The following is a 21,580-nucleotide window of genomic DNA, read 5'->3' as shown; positions in this document are numbered from 1 at the left end:
CCAAGCCGGGGGTGGGTGCTGCGCCGGTGGTGGCGGGAGTGGAGTGGCCAAGCCGCGGGAATGGGGATCATCTCAGGCGACTAAGGCGAGCAGCGGCGGAGGTTGGAGCGGAGGCACGAGCGAGGCAGAGTTGAGGCGCTGCACGGGGCCCCCTTAGGCGCGGGGCCCTATGCGGTCGCCTTGGTCACCTCTGCCTAAGACCGGCCCTGGCTACAGTACATAAGTACATAAGTACATAAGTAGTGCCATACTGGGAAAGACCAAAGGTCCATCTAGCCCAGCATCCTGTCACCGACAGTGGCCAATCCAGGTCAAGGGCACCTGGCACGCTCCCCAAACGTAAAAACATTCCAGACAAGTTATACCTAAAAATGCGGAATTTTTCCAAGTCCATTTAATAGCGGTCTATGGACTTGTCCTTTAGGAATCTATCTAACCCCTTTTTAAACTCCGTCAAGCTAACCGCCCGTACCACGTTCTCCGGCAACGAATTCCAGAGTCTAATTACACGTTGGGTGAAGAAAAATTTTCTCCGATTCGTTTTAAATTTACCACACTGTAGCTTCAACTCATGCCCTCTAGTCCTAGTATTTTTGGATAGCGTGAACAGTCGCTTCACATCCACCCGATCCATTCCACTCATTATTTTATACACTTCTATCATATCTCCCCTCAGCCGTCTCTTCTCCAAGCTGAAAAGCCCTAGCCTTCTCAGCCTCTCTTCATAGGAAAGTCGTCCCATCCCCACTATCATTTTCGTCGCCCTTCGCTGTACCTTTTCCAATTCTACTATATCTTTTTTGAGATACGGAGACCAGTACTGAACACAATACTCCAGGTGCGGTCGCACCATGGAGCGATACAACGGCATTATAACATCCGCACACCTGGACTCCATACCCTTCCTAATAACACCCAACATTCTATTCGCTTTCCTAGCCGCAGCAGCACACTGAGCAGAAGGTTTCAGCGTATCATCGACGACAGGTATTACAAGTGCATTCACTCTGCAGCTCCTCAGTACCTTTCCACTCTTATCTCTCCCTACACTCCTCCCCCGGAACTTCTTGTTCACTGGGTAACTGGTTCTTATCTGTACCCTTCTCCTCCACTGCTATCTCCAGACTCTGTTCCTTTTATCTTGCTGCACCACATGCATGGAATAGACTTCCTAAGCTAGTACGTCAAGCTCCATCTCTGGCCGTCTTCAAATCCAGGCTTAAAGCCCACCTGTTTGATGCTGCTTTTAACTCCTAACCCTTACTCACTTGTTCAGTACCCAGTTTTATTATTCCCACCTTAGTAATTCCCTTATCCCTTGTTTGTCCTGTTTGTCCTAATTAGATTGTAATCTCTTCATGTCCAGTGTACAGCACTGCGCATGTCTAGTAGCGCTATAGAAATAAGTAGTAGTAGTAGTGGGTGTTTTAACAGGGTTCACTCTTCTGAATGTTGCACAGTGACTGTCTGCAGATTCCTCTCTAGTGTGCTATGCTACCTTTCCAATGCAAATCACCCTCTGCTGTTTTTTCCCCTTTAAAACTTCTAATTGCTCTTGCAACTGAAATGAATTTAATTTTTTTCCACAGAGAAACACATTTCAGGCTGTATTATCTTCGGATGAATCCAGTTCCTATGCCATATTTCTGTATCCAGAAGATGGTTTGCAGTTCTATGGCACACAGTCTAAGAAGGCCTACAGTGGCGATGAAAAGATATATGCAAAAGTTGGATTTGGCAAAGGCTCTGAAGGTTTCTTCTTCTTTAAAAGACAAGGAGCTTATAATGAATTTGCTAATGACGAGCAGTCTTTGAAAAATGTTGTCAGGTAAGTTTTGTAGCATAAATGTTATTTAGGGTGTCCCACGATAATTTTTGCATGTGCATGTTCTATTCATCCGCTGAAAATTTTATTTTTTAGTGCTGGAGGCAGGTCTGGGGGTGGAGCATAGGCGTGTTATATGGCGTGTTATAGGCTAATCTGTTAACACAGCTACATTGCCAAACGCTGATTAGTGTGTGATTAGCGCATGAGCCCTTCTTAAAAAATAGGTAGTGGTAGGGGCTAGGCGCTAATGGGAAAATTAGCCATGGCCATTAATAGAAAAACTGATACAGTCACTGGGTGTCCTTTAAATTCAGTTTCTTTATATGTGAAATATATATAGACCAGAAACCATATTAAATCCAATAAAATCAAAACAAATCATCCACAAAATATAAATTTAATTTATATTTTGTGGATGTTTTGTTTTGATTTTATTGGATTTAATATGGTTTCTGGTCTATATACATTAATAGAAAAAGTGGCTATTTTTACCCATGCTGTAAAAATGGCCTTAGCACATGGGAATGTGTCACGTAAAGACACACTAAGGCTACTTTTTACTGCAGTTTGGTAAGAGGGCCCCTTAGACCTTACTTTTCAGTAGTGCCTATATTAAATCTCTGGGTTGATATGCTTTTATACTGTTTTATTCATACATGTCTCTCTCTTGAGTGAAAAATAAAATTGTCCTCTAATTGTCTGTTGGTTCTGGTGGGGGGGGGGGGGGGGGGAGACTTTTTTTTCCCCTGTACCTCAGTTTATGTAGCTTCAGTTGGACAAATCCAACAATATTATAAATCCTCATTTTCGTTTGTGACTATTCAGATTAGGAATAGCATCATTTATTCTGTATAATGCTGAAAATTAATGTGGCTGCTTTGCTTATATGAGTACTTCACATTTCAATGATAGCAAGCATTTCCGATTTTACATCACTAATTGTATTGTAATGTGGGAGCAAAAGACCTCAGAAGCTTAGCATGTGGAGTCTGTATTTCAGCACTGTGGCTGGGCGAACCTCATAGGTCTAAAAAAACCTCCTTTTTATTTAAATTTTTACTTTTTACTTTCCAAATATTTATTATGTTGCTTAGCTTTAACTTCTTTCCTTCAATAACATTGACCTTAGATGTTAAATGGCACTTAACTGAATGCGTAGCTGCTTTTTTGGTTAGCTGAACAGAGCACTTCCGTTTCACAGTTTACATAAGTACATAAGTAATGCCATACTGGGAAAAGACCAAGGGTCCATCGAGCCCAGCATCCTGTCCACGACAGCGGCCAATCCAGGCCAAGGGCACCTGGCAAGCTTCCCAAACGTATAAACATTCTACACATGTTATTCCTGGAATTTTGGATCTTTCCAAGTCTGTTTAGTAGCGGTTTATGGACTTGTCCTTTAGGAATCCGTCCAACCCCTTTTTAAACTCTGCTAAGCTAACCGCCTTCACCACTTTCTCCGACAACGAATTCCAGAGTTTAATTACACGTTGGGTGAAGAAAAATTTTCTCCGATTTGTTTTAAATTTACTATACTGTAGTTTCATCGCATGCCCCCTAGTCCTAGTATTTTTGGAAAGCGTGAACAGACGCTTCACATCCACCTGTTCCACTCCACTCATTATGTACTTATGTACTTATCCTACTTTAAGAATTAGAACTGCAAAGATGGCACCCTCCCTTTTCAAAAAAGATGATAATCGTTGTTGGCCAATCAGAGATCCTCGCTGAAATTAATTTATCTTAAAGGACCAGAGAATGACTGTGTTTGTATAGAATAACCCAAATTACTTTAGGGGACTGTGAAGACCACTATAGAAACAATTTCCACTCAATTCTATTTTTTAAGCCCTTTGGAATGAGCGATTGTAACCTAAATATCCATTTTTATTCTAATTGAAGTAACTTGCGATTCCTATCGCCTCCTTTGATTGTGGCTGTTACTTGATCAATTACTGTACATCAGTAATCTGCAAATGTATGCTGTTGTTCTAAATGGTGAGCAACAAACATAATTTCCTCCATCAAAAATTAGAAGAACCATCTGTTGGTTCTTCTAATTTTTAATGGAGGAAATTATGTTCGTGCTCACTTAGTCTCTGTTTAAGAGCTCTGGTAGTCTTTCCTCCGTATATCTTGTGACAAGGGCAGACCAAAATGCAAGGTCCACAGCTGGTGTGCGCATTGAGAGACGTTGTAGGAGGTGTAAGAGTATTACATAAGTACATAAGTAATGCCATACTGGGAAAAGACCAAGGGTCCATCGAGCCCAGCATCTTGTCCACGACAGCGGCCAATCAAGGCCAAGGGCACCTGGCAAGCTTCCCAAATGTACAAACATTCTATACATGTTGTTCCTGGAATTTTGGATTTTTCCAAGTCCGTTTAGTAGTGGTTTATGGACTTGTCCTTTAGGAAACCGTCCAACCCCTTTTTAAACTCTGCTAAGCTAACCGCCTTCACCACATTTTCCGGCAATGAATTCCAGAGTTTAATTACACGTTGGGTGAAGAAAAATTTTCTCCAATTTGTTTTAAATTTACTACACTGTAGTTTAATCGCATGCCCCCTAGTCCTAGTATTTTTGGAAAGCGTGAACAGACGCTTCACATCCACCTGTTCCACTCCACTCATTATTTTATATACCTCTATCATGTCTCCCCTCAGCCGTCTCTTCTCCAAGCTGAATAGCCCTAGCCTCCTTAGTCTTTCTTCATAGGGAAGTCGTCCCATCCCCGCTATCATTTTAGTTGCCCTTCGCTGCACCTTTTCCAATTCTACTATATCTTTCTTGAGATGCGGCGTCCAGAATTGAACACAATACTCAAGGTGCGGTCGCACCATGGAGCGAAACAAAGGCATTATAACATCCTCACACCTGTTTTCCATACCTTTCCTAATAATACCCAACATTCTATTCGCTTTCCTAGCCGCAGCAGCACACTGAGCAGAAGGTTTCAGTGTGTTATCGACGACTACACCCAGATCCCTTTCTTGGTCCATAACTCCTAACGTGGAACCTTGCATGACGTAGCTATAATTCGGGTTCTTTTTTCCCACATGCATCACCTTGCACTTGCTCACATTAAACGTCATCTACCATTTAGCTGCCCAGTCTCCCAGTCTCGTAAGGTCCTCTTGTAATTTTTCACAATCCTGTCGCGAGTTAACGACTTTGAATAACTTTGTGTCATCAGCAAATTTAATTACCTCGCTAGTTACTCCCATCTCTAAATCATTTATAAATATATTAAAAAGCAGCGGTCCTAGCACAGACCCCTGAGGAACCCCACTAGCTACCCTTCTCCATTGTGAAATACTGCCCAGTGTACCTCTAATGTTAGGTTTACGAAAATAAGCTATTCTTATTTGGTGGTCCTTAAATGTTGCATGACTTTACAGTATTCTCCAATGTCATTTAATAATTTTGGTAGCTAAAGAAGCCGCCTGGGTATATTGCAAAACAAATGTTTGTATGGTCTTAGATTCTTTATCTTGTGTGGGAGACAGTAGTAGTTCACATTGATTATATTTCGCTCTAGTATAGGCTTGCTTGAGGATACTAGAAGGATATCCACTCCTAGATAGTTTATTTGTGAGCTTCTTTGAAAAAGTTTTAAAATCCTCTGTCTATGTGCATATTCTTTGATACCTTAGGTATTCTGTATAATGCTGCAAAATCAACAAACTATGCAGTGGACAAGCACAGTGTTGTGTCATTATAAAATACTTTATTTTCACATTTATGCAGCTACATTTCCCTGGGTAGCAGGAGATTATGTGATGCTAAAGTGCAGCATAACAGACAGCTTCCAAGGAAATTCTTCCCTTTGGTTGTAGTTACTTTTTCTGGACCACTGGCTACCATTCACCATACAGGAGCATCATCTTTTAATACCTAGTATGGGTAGGGACATGTCCACACCCCTTCTTAAACACGAGATTGATAATTACAGCATAGGACACTGGAATAGGGACAAGTTACTGTGCTTCATACATAGAAAAGACGGACACACATGCAGGTTCTGTACAACAGAACTGAAGACTATTTCCCACTTTTTGATTGGGCACAGTGTGCTGATGAAGGTTTGTATGCAGAAAAGCACACTAAGCTGTGTAAACACTATAATGCCAAGGTATAATAGAAATACTAAGATCATTACTAACAGAATTGGGGGGGGGGGGGGGGGTACGCTGTGTGATCATGTTGGATGTTCTCGTATCAAGAGGGGAAAAAAGGCAACTTTCAAAACCATTTAGCTAGATGAGCTGGTTGAAAATTCTTCAGTGTAGCAAAAACAGGTATGCATGGGATTGCGTTGGAGGCAAAAACATGTATTGAAACTTCTTCTTAGGTATATTAAAAGTAAGAAGCCAGCAAAAGAATCATTTGGACTGCTAGATGACTGAGGGGTAAAAGGGGCACTCGGGGAAGACAAAGCCATAGTGGAGAGATTAATTCTTTGCTTTGGTCTTCACTGAGGAAGATTTGGGAGATATATATACTATGTTACTATATATCTGTGCCAGAAAAGATATTCAAAGCTGACGAGTCAGAGAATCTGAATGAAATCTCTCTAAACCTGGAAGATGTAATGGTGTAATTTGACAAATTTGAAGAGTAGCAAATCACCTGGACCAGATAGTATTCATCTCAGAGTACTGATAGAATTGAAAAATGAACTTGCAAAACTATTGTTAGTAACAGGGGTGGACTGAGAGTACTCTGGACACCCACCCACACCACCGCTGCCCCCCTCCCCCTAACAGATGCTACAGCCGCCCCTGGAACCATTATCTTGAAGGACCCTGGTGATCTGGTGGCTTCTTCAGGGGCAGAAAGAACCCCACTTTTTTCTGCTGCCGCTAGTCTGCGCGGCGTTTTCAAAATGGCTGTCGAGACTTCTCACGGGTCTTGACAGTCTCACGAGACTTCTGTAAGAAGTCTCTGAAACCATTTTTAAAACACGTCAGCAGAGATGCCAAGGGTGGCCCATCCCAATGCTGGAGATTTACCACCTCAGTGCTGGAGATTGAAGGCCAAATGAGTGAGATTTTTCTTGTGGATCCCTGCCAAGTCTTAAACCAGCTCTAGCATATGTACATTCTTAAAACTGACATATTCTAATTAATAAATAGAAAATAATTGTTTTTATTTGAAAATTTACTACACAGTACTTAAAAAGAGATTGAAAAACACCACAAAATCTACATCAATGAGGAGAAGAAGAGAAAAACAAACAATAATCTAAGGAACACAATAACATAACCTCTCTCCAGTAGCGAGCATATTTTGAATTTATACAAAACCCTACAAAAGTCACTCAGAACCTGTATGACACAAATCTGCCATTCCATAACAGCACCAACAAGGACCTTCCTAGGAAAAGGCAGCATCGGAAATATCGTGGTGAGCCTAGAGCATCAGTACACTTATTGGGAAAATTGAACAAGCTGGATTACTACTACTACTACAGGTCCCATCAAACAATCAACACCCCTTCCATACCCAGAATGTTCCCCAGTCTCTTGAGTCCTTCCCATTCCTGTGCCCAGTATGCCCTCAAACTCCCCTTCCACCATATCCGGCATGTTCACTGTTCCCCCACTCTCCATCCCCACCTTCCTCTGTATCCTGAATACCCCTTTAATCTCCCTACCCTCCTCATGCCCTGCGTGTCCCTTCGATCCCCCCTTTCTACCTTCTTCCATGCTGCAGCCCGCACCGGCTCCACAGTTTAAAATGACGTCTGCAACCTCTCACTGTAGTCTAGCGAGAGTTCGTTGCCACCATTTTAACCTGCAGAGCCGGCACAGGACATAGGCAGCGAATTAGCGATTAGGGCATCACTGCTGCCTGACTAGACACATGGCAAAGGTCTCCTGAGAGGAGGGGGTCCCACGACTTGGTATGTCTGCATCGGTGGCACCGGGAAGAATAGCAGCAGGCCGGCAGCGGCTGCTAGAACATCAATCAGGACGGTTGTAGTATGTGGCGGTGGCGGGCAAGAGCAACCAGGCAGAGCCTCTGGGCCCCCTAGAGCCTCCGAGCCCTTGGGCACTGCCCGGTTGCCTGAATGGTCAGTCTGCCCCTGGTTAGTAATATGTAATTTCACTTTAAAGTCAAGCATGGGACCGGAATTTTGGACGGTGGTCAATGTAACACGATTTTTTTTTTTAAAAAGGTTCCAGCTAGGTGATCTGGGAAATTATAGACATGTGAACCTGACATTGGTGCCGGGCAAAATGGTAGAGACTATTATAAAGAACAAACTTACAGAGCATATTCAACAGCATGGATTAATGAGACAAAGCCAACATGGATTTAGTGAAGGGAAATCTTGCCTCACCAATCTATTATGTTTCTTTGAAGGGGTGAACAAACATGTGGATAAAGGGGAAAGGGAAATGGGACTTGATATACCACCTTTCTGAGGTTTTTACAACTTACATTCAAAGCGGTTTACACATATTCAGGAACTTATTTTGTACCAGGGACAATGGAGGGTTAAGTGACTTGCCCAGAGTCACAACGAGCTGCAGTGGGAATCGAACTCAGTTCCCCAGGATCAAAGTCCACTGCACTAACCACTAGGCTACTCCTAGGTGAGCCAGCTGATATTGTGTATCTGGATTTTCAAAAGGCATTTGACAAAGTACCTCATGAAAAACTCCAGAGGAAATTGGAGAGTCACGGGATAGGAGGTAGTGCTATGTTGTGGATTAAAACAATGGTTAAAAGATAGAAAACAGAGAGTAGGGGGTCACGTGATGCCTTCTACCTAAGCAGCAGCAAGGGAGAGTGGCTCCTCGGAGGATCTGCCATTAACAGCTTAAAAATTAAGATTTACTTAGCCATTCAGGTCCCTGAGTGAGTTAGGGGATACATTTGAGCGGTATTTATTATTTATTTATTTATTGCACTTGTATCCCACATTATCCCACCTCTTTGCAGGCTCAATGTGGCTTACAATTCATCATGGATACTGGAAATAGAAGAGAATATACATTTGGTTTTACAGAGGGTTTTGGGTTACATGGTGGTGAAATACAAGATAGTGTTAAAGCAAAAGACATTATTTTATTTTATTTATTACATTTGTACCCTGCGCTTTCCCACACATAGCAGGCTCAATGTGGCTTACATAGTAACAGTAAAAAAGAATTACAAAGTCTTTAAGAGATTATACAAATTGTAGTAAACGAAATAATAATGGGGTTGACGGATAAGTAAATTGAACATAGGAGGGATTGAGTGTAGAAGGAAATGAACATTGGGAGGTAGGCGTAAGGAGGATGGAGAGGAAAAGATAGGGTGTAGCAATAAGGAGAATGGGAGACATGGTCAATGAATATTCATCTTTGTACTGTGGAAATAGACTCCTGCGTAATAATTTTTTTGTAAGCCAATCATAGGCTGTGTCTTCTCCAAGTTCTACCAGAGTTTATCTTGTTGGGCAGACTGGATGGACCGTACAGATCTTTATTTGCCGTCATTTACTATGTTACTATCTTACCTAAGCCATTATTCCTTTTTTTTTTTTTTTAATTCTACTTCAGTGTAGTGTGAAGCTTAGCACATCAAAGACCTGTTGGTTTACCCCAAGCAACAGACAATCATGGAATCGATGTGTTTCTCCTGAATTAACATTCGGCTGGTACAGTTATCTTTAAACGCATTCGGCTGGTACAGTTAGCTTTAAACGCATTCGGCTTGGAAAAGTGCCTGTAGAACTCACACAAGGGGACAGGAGCGAAGGCAGAAAGCCCTACACCTTGCCCTTTCTTTAGATTGTTAGTTTTAACTTTTGATCTTTCTTTCTGTTCGTGGAACCAGAAATTGATTTTCCCAAGTCAACTGAAGTAAAAAAAAAAGAAACAATGTTTTAGGAAAAAATTCTTCAGCCTCTAGTTTAACTCAACTTTTTGTTTTCTTTTAGACACAAATATATGTCTCTTATTCTCCTCTTTTATACAAAATATTTTCAACAATGCTTGTAAAGACCCTTTTATTTTCTAGCACTGGGGGGGGGGGGGGAGGGCGGAGTTCCCGGTGGTAATCGGACAGCAGTAAATGGCCGTATGGTGATTTTTTAATTACTGTGAAAAAGCCACTTTTACCGGTGGCAGTAAAAAGTGGCCTCGGTGTGTGGCAATCCCACGTGCTGATGCCACCGTGGGTCTCCTTTTACCACTATTTGGTAAAAGGGCCCCCTAAATTGCTTATAAGGAGATCTTACGATGTTACGGACAAATAGAGGAAAAAAAAAGCTTGTGTTAATTCTCAGCTGAAAAGGAATCCTGTTCAGAAGGAATGGATCCTCAGGAGCTTAACTGAGATTGGATAGCAGAGCCAGTAGTGGGAGGCGGGGCTGGAGGTTGGGAGGCGGGGATAGTGCGGGGCAGACTTATACGGTCTGTGCCAGAGCCGGTGGTGGGAGACAGGGATAGTGCTGGGCAGACTTATACGGTCTGTGCCAGAGCCGGTGGTGGGAGGTGGGGATTATAAGACATTTCTGGATATTTTAAAGATTATACAGTTACACGTGTTGATCTTTGTGATATATCTTGTCGAAGAGAGAGGTTTTCAATAGTTTACGGAAATTGGTCAATTCATAGACCGTTTTCAGGTTACGTGGCAACGCGTTCCAGAGCTGCGTGCTCATACAGGAAAAGGTAGATGCGCACATTAATTTGTATTTCAGACCTTTACACTTGGGAGGATGAAGATTAAGGAATGTGCTTCTGATCGGGACTTACAAAAAAGAGGCTGCTGCGGAATGCCCACAAAGACACAGAGAGGAGTGAAGTACTCGAACAAAACGGGCCAAAGCAAAACGGCAGAGCCACAGCCGGTGCAGACTTCGATTTTAACACTTGAGGCGGAGTGGGTGAATGTAATCTCCCGATCAGTATCGGAAGTGCTAGAGGACCGACTTGCTAGGTTCCAATCAGCTGTGTATGAGATTATTGGAAAGTTTGATTCTCAAGCCAGCCGACTGTTGGAAGTGGAAAGGAGAGTATCTTTGGGAGAGGACGAAGCAAGGGCTATGGTGTCCCAAATAACCATGCTGCAAAAGGAAACCAGAGAGCTGCGAGAACGCTTGGAGGAGCAGGAAAATAGAGCAAGAAGGAACAACATAAGAGTCATTGGGTTGCCGGAGGCAGTGGCAGATAACAATCTATTCCACTTTTTTGACTCCTGGCTGCCAGAACATTTGGGCCTCGAGGGCAGAAGGAGCATTTACTGCTGTGATTGTGCACACCGTATTGGCGCGAGAGGGGAACCTAACTCTAAGGTCTGAATGGCGATTGCACACTATAGTAATTGGCAGGCGAAAAAGATGCTTCTAAAGGCTTACCGAACCCAAGCTTCATTGGAATATGAAGGGCACCGACTGCTCCTCTTCAATGATTATTCGTCAAGGGTAGCACTGCTCCGCAAGGCCATGGTGCCCATGTGCATGGCACTGCATAGAAAAGGAATCCGGTTTGCACTGCTCTATCCTGCCAGACTGCGTGTGTGGCACGGAGACCAGATGATCCTTCTTAGTGAAGCAGCTGAGGCGAAAGCATTTCTGGACAAAATCAACAAGGGCACGGAGTCTGGGAACCGAGAAGCCTCGTGATTGAGTTCAATGGTGGTAACTATCTGTTGTTTTGCATGAAAATCCCAGTTGCAGAGCCTTCAAATCCGCATTGGGAGTCATTTCATATACATATGATGTAGTTGCAACTGTTCCTTTTTGGACCTTGGCAGGGTGCTGACAGGTGATTATGGAATGTACTTTACATAAGTTCAGATGGACAATTGGACTTCTAGCTTAAACTTGTATTCTTTAACACTGTGATAGTCAGAACAACGAGGTAATAAGGGATCTGTATATTTCTGTTACCTGACGAATCTCATTTAGTAAATCTTATTGCATATTGTTTCAAGTAGGGATGGCAGGTTCTGGGGGGCGTCTCCTGGCGGGTCTTGGGTGGGAGAAGGATGGGAGGCTTTTGTGGGGGAAGGGCAGGAGGGCGGTGGGTGATGGAGGGCTGGGGGATGGAACTGTTTGGATATGTCGTGGGTGTGCGGATGTGTTCATGGTGTGCATGAGGGTGAATGTTAGTGGGCAGTGGGAGGGAGGAGTAGGAGTTATAGGTGTCGTATCTGAGTCAACAGTAGGTGTGCGCTTTTTCAGTATTTCAGGACAATTGGAACTATTTAAAGGAGGGAGAGAGGGAATCGGTAGGTTTAGCTGGGAGACCCACGGAGTCCTATTGTTATTTGCTTGCCTTGCTTTCTGCGTCTTCCTTAATACTATGGTTAAATTGAAAGTAATAACTTTAAATGTTGATGGTATTCACTCCCCTGTAAAAAAGACTAAGATTTTATCTTGGTTAAAAAAAGAGGGTGCTGATATATCATATATACAAGAAACCCATTTATCTGCATTAGAACACCAAAAACTGAAGAGGGGCTGGGTGGCTAATTCACAAGCAATTGCCCTTCCACACCCATAAAATTATCCAGGACAAGGAGGGTAGATTTGTGATTTTACTTGGAGAACTCCGGGGAAGTCATGTTCTATTATGCAATGTTTACGGCCCTAACGTATATTCCCATACATTTTTCTCTGACCTGGTGGCTGCGCTTGTACCCTATTCTGACTATCATCTTATAATGGGGGGTGATTTCAATACACCCGCAGACTTGTCAATTGATTGTAAACCGCCTAAGTCTGGAAGTAAATATTCAGATGCCAGAGGTGTAATTTTTTTTTTATCTAGTAGGCTAGATAAAAAATGTGGAGTTCACATTCTTTTCTCACCCACATAATGTTTATTCCAGGTTAGATTATCTTCTTTTGGCCCGCTCTCTTTTTCCAAGGGTTACTGAATCCCGAATAGTTGACCTTATTTTTGTTTGGGCTTTTTATTTTATTATACAGCAAATTTTTGTGAAGTGGTTTTGCAATAGTGAACTTTAATATGGAGTCCATGTAAGTACTATATTAACGATGCAGATTCAAGCTAATCAGTTAATTATTGTGGGAATTTGCAAAATAAAATATGCAAAAAAGGCTTTGGATGTTACTTTTCACTACAGCTCAGGAGCTGTGAATTTTCTAAGGTCTCTGCTTCATAACAATTGTGCAGCACCAACAGCTGCTTAAAAGGGCTGCTTGAATCTAACCAGAAACAGGTCACTGTTCAAGAAGGGCTGTTTCTGTAGAATGTAGAGTTAGACCATCATGGAATCACGTGTCAATCTAAACCAGCGGTTCTCAACCAATGTGTTGGGATATACTCAGCCTTATTTTGAAAGAGAAAGACACTCATATTTCGACCCAAATCGGGAGATGGACGCCTTTCTCCTGTGGGTACCCAAATCGGTATAATTGAAAGCTGATTTTGGGCGTCTTCAACTGCAATCTATTGCGGAAATGGGCAAAGTTGGCGGGGGCGTGTCGGAGGCGTAGTGAAGGTGGGACTGGGGCATGTTTATCGGCCGAGGAGAGATGGGCGCCTTTGACCGATAATCGAAAAAAGAAAGGCGTTTTTAGCGCGAATTTGGGTCACTTTTTTTGGACCCTTTTTTTATCACGAACAAGTCCCAAAAAAGTGCCCTAAATGACCAGATGACCACCGGAGGGAATTGGGGATGACCACCCCTGACTCCCCCAGTGGTCACTAACCCCCTCCCACCAAAAAAACAACAACTTGAACAACTTTTTTTCAAGCCTGTATGCCAGCCTCAAATGCCATACCCAGCTCCATCACAGCAGTATGCAGATCCCTGGAACAGTTGTTAGTGGGTGCAGTGGATGTCAGCCAGGTGGACCCAGGCCCACCCCCCCTACCTGTTACACTTGTGGTGGTAAATGGGCTCCAAACCGCTCCCAAAACCCACTGTACCCACATCTAGGTGCCCCCCTTCAGCCATAAGGGCTATGGTAATGGTGTAGAGTTGTGGGCAGTGGGTTTTGGGGGGGGGGGATTTGAGGGGCTCAGCACCCAAAGGAAGGGAGCTATGGACTTGGGAGGTATTTTACTTTTTTTTTTTTTTTTAATTGTTACAAGTGCCCCCTAGGGTGCCCGGTTGGTGTCCTGGCATGTGAGGGGGACCAGTGCACTACAAATCCTGGCCCCTCCCATGACCAAATGCCTTGGATTTGTTCATTTTTGAGCTGGGCGCCTTCGGTTTCCATTATCGCTGAAAAACGAAACCGCCCAGCTCAAATCCGCACAAATCTGATGCATTTGCCCGGCAAAAACCGTATTATCGAAAAAAAGATGGATGCCCATTTTTTTCAAAATACGGTCTGTCCCGCCCCTTCACGTACCCGTTCTTGGAGATGCCCATGGAGATGGGCGTTTGCGTTCGATTATGCCCCTCAGTGTCACCATGAGCTGGGAGGTGTGTCACCCTACAGCAGGAAAAAGTTTATAAAATGTAACTTCCATCATACTTCTACCCACATATGAGGTGGGTAGTTTTCAGTTAGACTATTTCTATGGTAAATCACTGTTTCACATGTGGAAATGGCTTTGAAAATTGCTTTCCGATGAGATAATTTTATAAGGAATGAGCTACAGTGGGCTCATATAAAATCATCAAATTAGGTGCTAGGAAAACACAGCACCCGCTTTTATGCAACATACATGTATGTGTTCCAGGAGGTGGAGTATGGGCAGAATGGGGGTGGGATCAGCACTTACATTGATATATACTGTATAAGCACAAAGTTATACATGCCTTGGCGCAGGTGTAGGTACAAAATCACTCCCCCTATGCCTAAGGGTTTTTTTTTTTTAAATTTTCAAGCAACGGTGTATCTCCAACAGCTCTGATCTCAAGATACTTACACACTGACCCTGATGCTGTTCTGCTGATGTGTTTTACTTACTGACTTGACATTTGTTTTTCGCATTTTAGGAGCAGCAATTCTGGTAAGCAAGGAGTTTGGGTCTTTGATATTGGTAGTTCATCTAGCAACGTTGTGGCTGCTCAGATGGCTAGCATTGTTGGAGTCCCTGAGACCGTTATCCAGCACAGCTCCCATGGTGAAGAGTCACAGAATGCAAACTATGACAAGAGATTTACTGAAGAGCATCCAACTTCATCCAACTATCAGCCCCCCGATGCAATAGATGAAGGTCATCAAGAAGTATTTTATGAAGTTCCCAACAACCGGGAAGACCAAAAGTATGTTGTCCATGATCCTCAACCTGCTGAAGATCCACAATATAAAATTCATCGGCACTCATCCCCTGGGAATCCCAACATTGACCAAGGCTCAAGCATAACTCCCTTGGGAATCCAGCCTGCTCAGTTTGAAGTCCCACTGTTCCCCCAGCAGAATCCTCAAGTTGTGGTTGTGGATGAAGAATTTGATAACACTGGAGTTGGTAAGGTTAATGAAACTGCCAAATAATTTATTGCTTAACCTTGTGAATCCATACTGGTTTACTTTTTATCTAATATAAAGCTCCTTGGGTTCAGCTGTAAAGCAGTACAGACTTGAATGGATAGTAGAGCAAAATGATGGAAATGTTTTGGGCATGTTAACTATTATTAGCCTTGTTATCCTATAAGAAAACCAGCCTTATAAGGTTATCTGTCTTTCTGTTTTTCTTTATCTATCTATTACTCCCAAATGTATTAGTAACTCCCCAAATAACTTTGTCTAACAGGGTCAGCTTACTATCTTTTTTGTTTTCGAGAAGACAAGCAAACAAGTCTCTACCCCACCAGCTCCCTAGTTGCTAATACTGAATGGGACAAAATATTGTCAGGCCAAGGTGGACCACTGTCAGACTTGAGTTTTTGTACCAAGTAGAGCGCTGCTGAGCCCGGTACTCAGACCAGGTTCTGCTTGGCGGCCAGACAACCCCGGGTTTCACCTGCGCTGATTGCCGTTCCCCAGAGGTTGAGCCCCTAGGTGCGGGCGGCCTGCAAGACTTACGAGATGGAGCTGGGAGCGGGGCGGTGAACATATCGGCCAGTAAGGCAGCAGACAAGAAAGTGAATCCAGGTACAGGCAAAGTCAATAGGCAGGCAGCAGGCAGAGGAGAGTGATCCAGGAACAGGCAATGTCAACAGGCAAGCAGCAGGCAGGGGAGTAAGCCAGGCTCAGGCAAGAGAGTAATCCAGACACAGATAAAGTCAGTAGGCAGTCAGCAGGTCAAGAGAGTAATTCAGGCACAGGTAAAGTCAGTAGGCAGGCAGCAGGTCGAGGGTAATCCAGGTACAGGCAAAGTCAGTAGGCAGGCACCAGGTCAAGAGAGTAATCCAGGTACAGGCAAAGTCAGTAGGCAGGCAGCAGGTCAAGAGAGTAATCCAGGCACAGGTAAAGTCAATGGGCAGGCAGCAGGCAAGTAATCCAGGTACAGGCAAAGTCAGCAACAAGGGACAAGTAGTTAAGAAGCAAACTACTGAGCAAGTAACACCTACCAAAGTGGAAGCCGAAGCATGGAGTCCAGGAACAGCTCAGCTGATAAAGTGCTGGCGTCTGACATCAGCAGGAACCAGAAGGGAGAAGGAGCACAGCCATAGGACAAGAGCAGGGGAAGGAGGAACCGGAAGACCAATAGGAGAGAAGCAAGGGAAGCCATGCAGAGGGAGAGCAGACACAGGTACATGGAAGCAAAGCAATTAAGGAGCCTGCAACCACCGCTCTTTGAACAAACTCAGAGAAGAACTACACACATGGCTCAGGGCAGTGCCAGTCAAGTGTGCCTGTTGACGGGACCCCGCGCAGCCCGAGGACGCCGCTTGCGTTGAGTTAGGGGACATGACAACCACCTTGTTCCATTGCCTTTGTCCTTATGCAGGGAAGGACTAAGCCATAGGCAAACTAGACATGTACCTAGGGCCTAAATGTTTAAGAGGGGGTCCTCTCAGATGTGCTATTTCAGTGGCCCCCAAAGTAGATTTTTGCAGTGATGAATCAGTGACTGGCAGAAAGAGAATTGGAGGGGCGAGACAAAAGCCACCACTGCCCTCAGAGTTCTGTATATCTTCCTTAATCTCTGTGCATTATCCTCCAGTTGACAGGAGGAGACGGTGTGCAGCACTTTTTAACCTGCCACTTCCTCCTCTGCTGTTTTTTTTTTTTTTTCTGTAGTCTGAATCACAAGGGGAAGGTGAGGCTTTTGTGGGAATTTTAAATGTATGGATATTTCAAGGCGGGGTGGGGGGTGGGCAATGTGCTTCTTTGCCTAAGGTTAGGGCAAAGTGTGTTATGTTATTTTGGGTTTTTTAGTCTGCCTCTACCTGAGCAGTCCAGGGCGGATTACAATATAAGAAAAACCAGATTAGAAAATCTGGGGCCACAAAAGTACAAAATATTACAAGTCAGAACCCTGTACATTTAATGTGCTATTTCTGAGCACATCTAAACCTGTCCTACTATTTCTTCATGCCTGTTGTTACCTGCTGACTTGATTTCTTGTCAAGTTTTCTGATAAGGAAAAAACAACTCTGTTAACGATGCATTTATCACAGTGAAATTCACATGATAGACATTGGTGTAACCATGGGTTAAGGTCTGTACTGAGGAAAGATGCTAGTCATCATATTTTCTTTTTTTTCAGTATTCCATTATAATACGGGCAATCAGCAAACCTGCGCTACTAACCGCCATCGGTGCTCTGTACATGCTGTGTGCAGAGACTATTCAACTGGCTTTTGTTGCAGATGTGTGCCTGGTTATTATGGTAATGGACGACAATGTGTTGAAGAAGGTAGTTTTTAAATTTTTTTTGTACTTATTTAATAACATATGCTAGATTGTCATTCTTGTAACTTAAGAAATAGATATACAGTACTTTAACATGTAATAAAAATAGCTTTATTCTGATCGTCATATTGCAGAGATGCATACCTTAGTACCTATTGTTAATATACATCAAATATAGTAGGAATAGTCACTTGGTCGGGCTGCACAAAGAAATAGGAGTGACTAGTTTCTCTTTCCTGTAAATTCATGCAAAGGATAATGCTTGGACACCAGTCATTGCTGCATTTGGTAGGGATGTGTATTCATTTTAAATCTCACAGGTCCCAGTACAGACTCATATTGATTTTTCTATTTGGAAAAATAACTATTTAATTATCCTCTCTGTTTTCTGTTTTTAGCTTGTTTCCAATCTACCATAGTGTGCTATCTTCCAAACCATGATTTTTTAAAAAAAATTTAACAAGGAATCTGTGATGGGGACTTTCGTCAAATGCCTTCTGAAAATCTAAATGCATTATATCAGTTGTCTTACCTTTATTCATATTTGTTTATACCAGACTTGTCCAACCTTTTTGTTATCAGGGGCCACATTTAATATTTCATAAGATTCGGAGGGCCAAGACATGCATACTCATACACACGCTTACACTCTCCCCCATTCCCCTCCCAGCTTCTCTTACATGTACCCCCCCTGCCCTGAAGACTTCACTAGACCACCAGGGTGGCTTCATGTACGTGCCGGGAGGGCACCCTGCGGCTCAGGGGAGAGGAGGCAAGGAGACAGATCGTGATAATGGCGGGGAATGGGACGGAGTGCCGCGGGGCCCTGTGCAAACGCTCCTGCCTAAGACCGGCCCTATCTTTTTTTTCTCTCTTATGTAATATTCACCAAGTCTCTTTTTTTATCTCTCTCTCTATCATGTAACCCCACCCCAACCTTCACCCAGTCTCTCTCTCTCTCTCTCGTGTAACTTCTCTTATATAACCCTCCAGCCTTCACCTAATCTTTTTCTTTCTCTCTCTCATGTAACCCCCCCCAGCCTTCACCCAGTCTTTCTCTCTCTCATGTAACCCTCCCCCACCTTCACCCAGTCTCTTTTTTTCTCATGTAACCCTCCCAGCCTTCAACCAGTCTTACTCTTTCATTAACCCTCCCCCTCCAGCCTTCACCCAGTCTTTTTTTTTTTTCTCTCTCTCTCAGGTACCCCCAGCCTTCACACAGTCTTTTTGTCACCAATGTAACCCTCCTAGCCTTCACCCAGTCTTTCTCTCTCGTGTAACTTCTCTTATGTAGGCCCCCCCAGCCTTCACCCAGTCTTTTTTTTCTCTCTCTCATATGTAAACCCCGCCCCCCCCCCCCCCCCCAGCCTTCAACCAGTCTGGTTTTTTTTTCCTCTCATGTAACCCTCTCCCCAGGCCTTCACCCAGTCTCTTTTTTTTTCTCTCTCATGTAACCCTCCCAGCCCTCAACCAGTCTCTCTTTCTCTCTCTCTCTCTCATGTAACCCTCCCCCACCTTCACCCAGTCTCTTTTTTTTTTTCTCATGTAACCCTCCCAGCCTTCAACCAGTCTTCCTCTTTCATGTAACCCTCCCCTCCAGCCTTCCCCCAGTCTTTTTTTCTCTCTCATGTAACCCCCCCCCAGCCTTCAACCAGTCTCTCTCTCTCTCATGTAACCCTCCCCCACCTTCACCCAGTCTCTTTTTTTTTCTCATGTAACCCTCCCAGCCTTCAACCAGTCTCTCTTTCATGTAACCCTCCCCTCCAGCCTTCCCCCAGTCTTTTTTTCTCTCTTATGTAACCCTTCCAGCCTTCCCCCAGTCTTTTTTCTCTCTTATGTCACCCCCCCAGCCTTCAACCAGTCTCTCTCTCTCTCTCTCTCTCTCATATGTAACCCTCCCCCACCTTCACCCAGTCTTTTTTTTTCTCATGTAACCCTCCCAGCCTTCAACCAGTCTTGCTCTTTCATGTAACCCTCCCCTCCAGCCTTCCCCCAGTCTTTTTTTCTCTCTCATGTAACCCCCCCCAGCCTTCAACCAGTCTTTCTCTTTCATGTAACCCTCCCCTCCAGCCTTCCCCGTCTTTTTTTCTCTCTCATGTAACCTCCCCCAGCCTTTTTTCCTCTCTCATATACCCCTAGCCTTCACCCAGTCTTTTTTCTCTCTCGTGTAACTTCTCTTATGTAACCCCCCTATCTTCACCCAGTCTTTCTGTCTCTCGTGTAACTTCTCTTATGTAACCCCCCTATCTTCACCCAGTCTTTCTGTCTCTCGTGTAACTTCTCTTATGTAACCCCCCTATCTTCACCCAGTCTTTCTGTCTCTCATGTAACTTCTCTTATGTAACCCCCCCTATCTTCACCCAGTCTTTTTTTCTCTCTCTCTCATGTAAACCCCCCCCCCCCCCCCCCCCCAGCCTTCACAGTCTTTTTTTTTTTTTTTTTTCTTTCTCTCTCTCTCATGTAACCCCCCCCCGGCCTTCAACCAGTCTCTCTTTTTTTTCTCTCTCTCTCTCTCAAGTAACTTCTCTTAAGTAACCCCCAGCCTTCACCCAGTCTTTTTTTCTCTCTCATGTAACTCCCCCCAGCCTTCACGCAGTCTGTTTTTTTCTCTCTCTCATGTAACCCTCCCTAACCTTCACTCATGTAACCCCCCCTAACCTTCAGCCAGTCTCTTTTTTTCTCTCTCTCTCTCATGTAACCCCCCCTAACCTTCAACCAGTCTTTTTTTTTCTCTCTCTCTTTCATGTAACCCTCCCTAACCTTCAACCAGTCTTTTTTTCTCTCTCTCTCTCATGTAAACCCCCCAGCCTTCATCCAGTCTGTTGTTTTTCTCTCTGTCTCTCATGTAACCTCCTCCCCAGCCTTCACCCTGTCTTTTTTTTCTGTCTCTCATGTACCCCCAGCCTTCACCCAGTCTTTCTGTCCCATGTAACCCTCCTAGGTTTCACCAAGTCTTTTTTTTCTGTCTTAATCCACCCAGCATTCACCAAGTCTTTCTTTTTTCTCTCTCTCTCTCTCTCTCTCTCTCTCTCTCTCTCTCTCTCTCTCTCTCTCTCATGTAACCCTACCCCAACCTTCACCCAGTCTTGCTCTCTCTCATGTAACTTCACCCAGTCTTTTTTTTCTCTCTCTCAGGTAACCCCCTGTGGCGAGTGGGTTTCCAAGCCTATGACCTGTATTCTTTCATGAAATGCATTTCCCTTGCTTGGCCAGCAGGTGGTGACTCTTTTGTTTGTAAAGTTGTTACAGAACTGTCATTTCTTTTTCCTGCTAAAAGCTTAAGCTGTGAGGTAATTGTTTTAGTCTCAGATAAGAGAGTGGAAAGAGAAGGTTCTCTTTTCCTGAGACCCTGTGAACAGTTATCCTTCATGACCTGTGAGCAGCTATATATTGTTCCTGAACTCTCCAGATACTACTTAAGTAGTATATAAATGTTAGCTAGTTTTCATGTTTATTTCCTTGTTTGCTATTTTCCATCTGTTTTATATGGATCACTGTTCTACTGTGACAATAAAACTGATTAGTTTGACTCTGCTGTCCTGGACTGACTAAGAATCCTGGTGGTTTATGTGTTTGGTCTGTGGGTGCTTTCTGGGAACTGTGGGATCCTTAAGAGTGTGACCCCTGTAACCTAGAAATCACTGGGGAATAACCTGAGAGTGGGAGACTTGTCCAGAGGCAAGTGAGACCCAGTCGTTGAAGTGGAGGGTGATAATATAGAGCACAAGCGGCAGGTGCAGGCAGACCTGAGCTGTACTGGGGACAGACCCTCCTTGTGGCCACAAGTTTTTTTGTGAACACCCCCCCCCCCCCCCAGTTTTCACCAAGTCTCTTTTTCTCTCATGTAATGCCCCCAGCCTTTAACCAGCCTCCTTTTTTTTTTTTTTTTTCTCTCGTTTAACCCTCCGAGCCTTCACCCAATCTTTTTGTTTTTCTCATGTAACCCTCCCGGCCTTCACCCAATCTTTTTCTATATCTCTCTCATGTAACCCTCCCCCACCTTCACCCAGTCTCTTTT

At 43.8% G+C, this 21,580-nt stretch overlaps 1 protein-coding gene across 1 annotated transcript in view; it reads left to right on the top strand.

Annotated features, from left to right (window-relative positions):
* LOC115464620 (nidogen-1-like) overlaps positions 1–21,580 on the top strand; it is a 183,136-nt gene that overhangs the window by 94,776 nt on the left and 66,780 nt on the right. Inside the window, 3 exon segments of the mRNA XM_030194982.1 lie at positions 1,590–1,828; positions 14,757–15,229; positions 17,417–17,566. Of these exon segments, the coding sequence (XP_030050842.1) occupies positions 1,590–1,828; positions 14,757–15,229; positions 17,417–17,566 (862 nt within the window).

This window comes from Microcaecilia unicolor, chromosome 3, assembly GCF_901765095.1.
Source record: "Microcaecilia unicolor chromosome 3, aMicUni1.1, whole genome shotgun sequence".
Taxonomy (NCBI): Eukaryota; Metazoa; Chordata; class Amphibia; order Gymnophiona; family Siphonopidae; genus Microcaecilia; species Microcaecilia unicolor.
The sequence above is the reverse complement of the archived record's forward strand: the minus strand, read 5'-3'. Positions and strand labels throughout refer to the sequence as shown.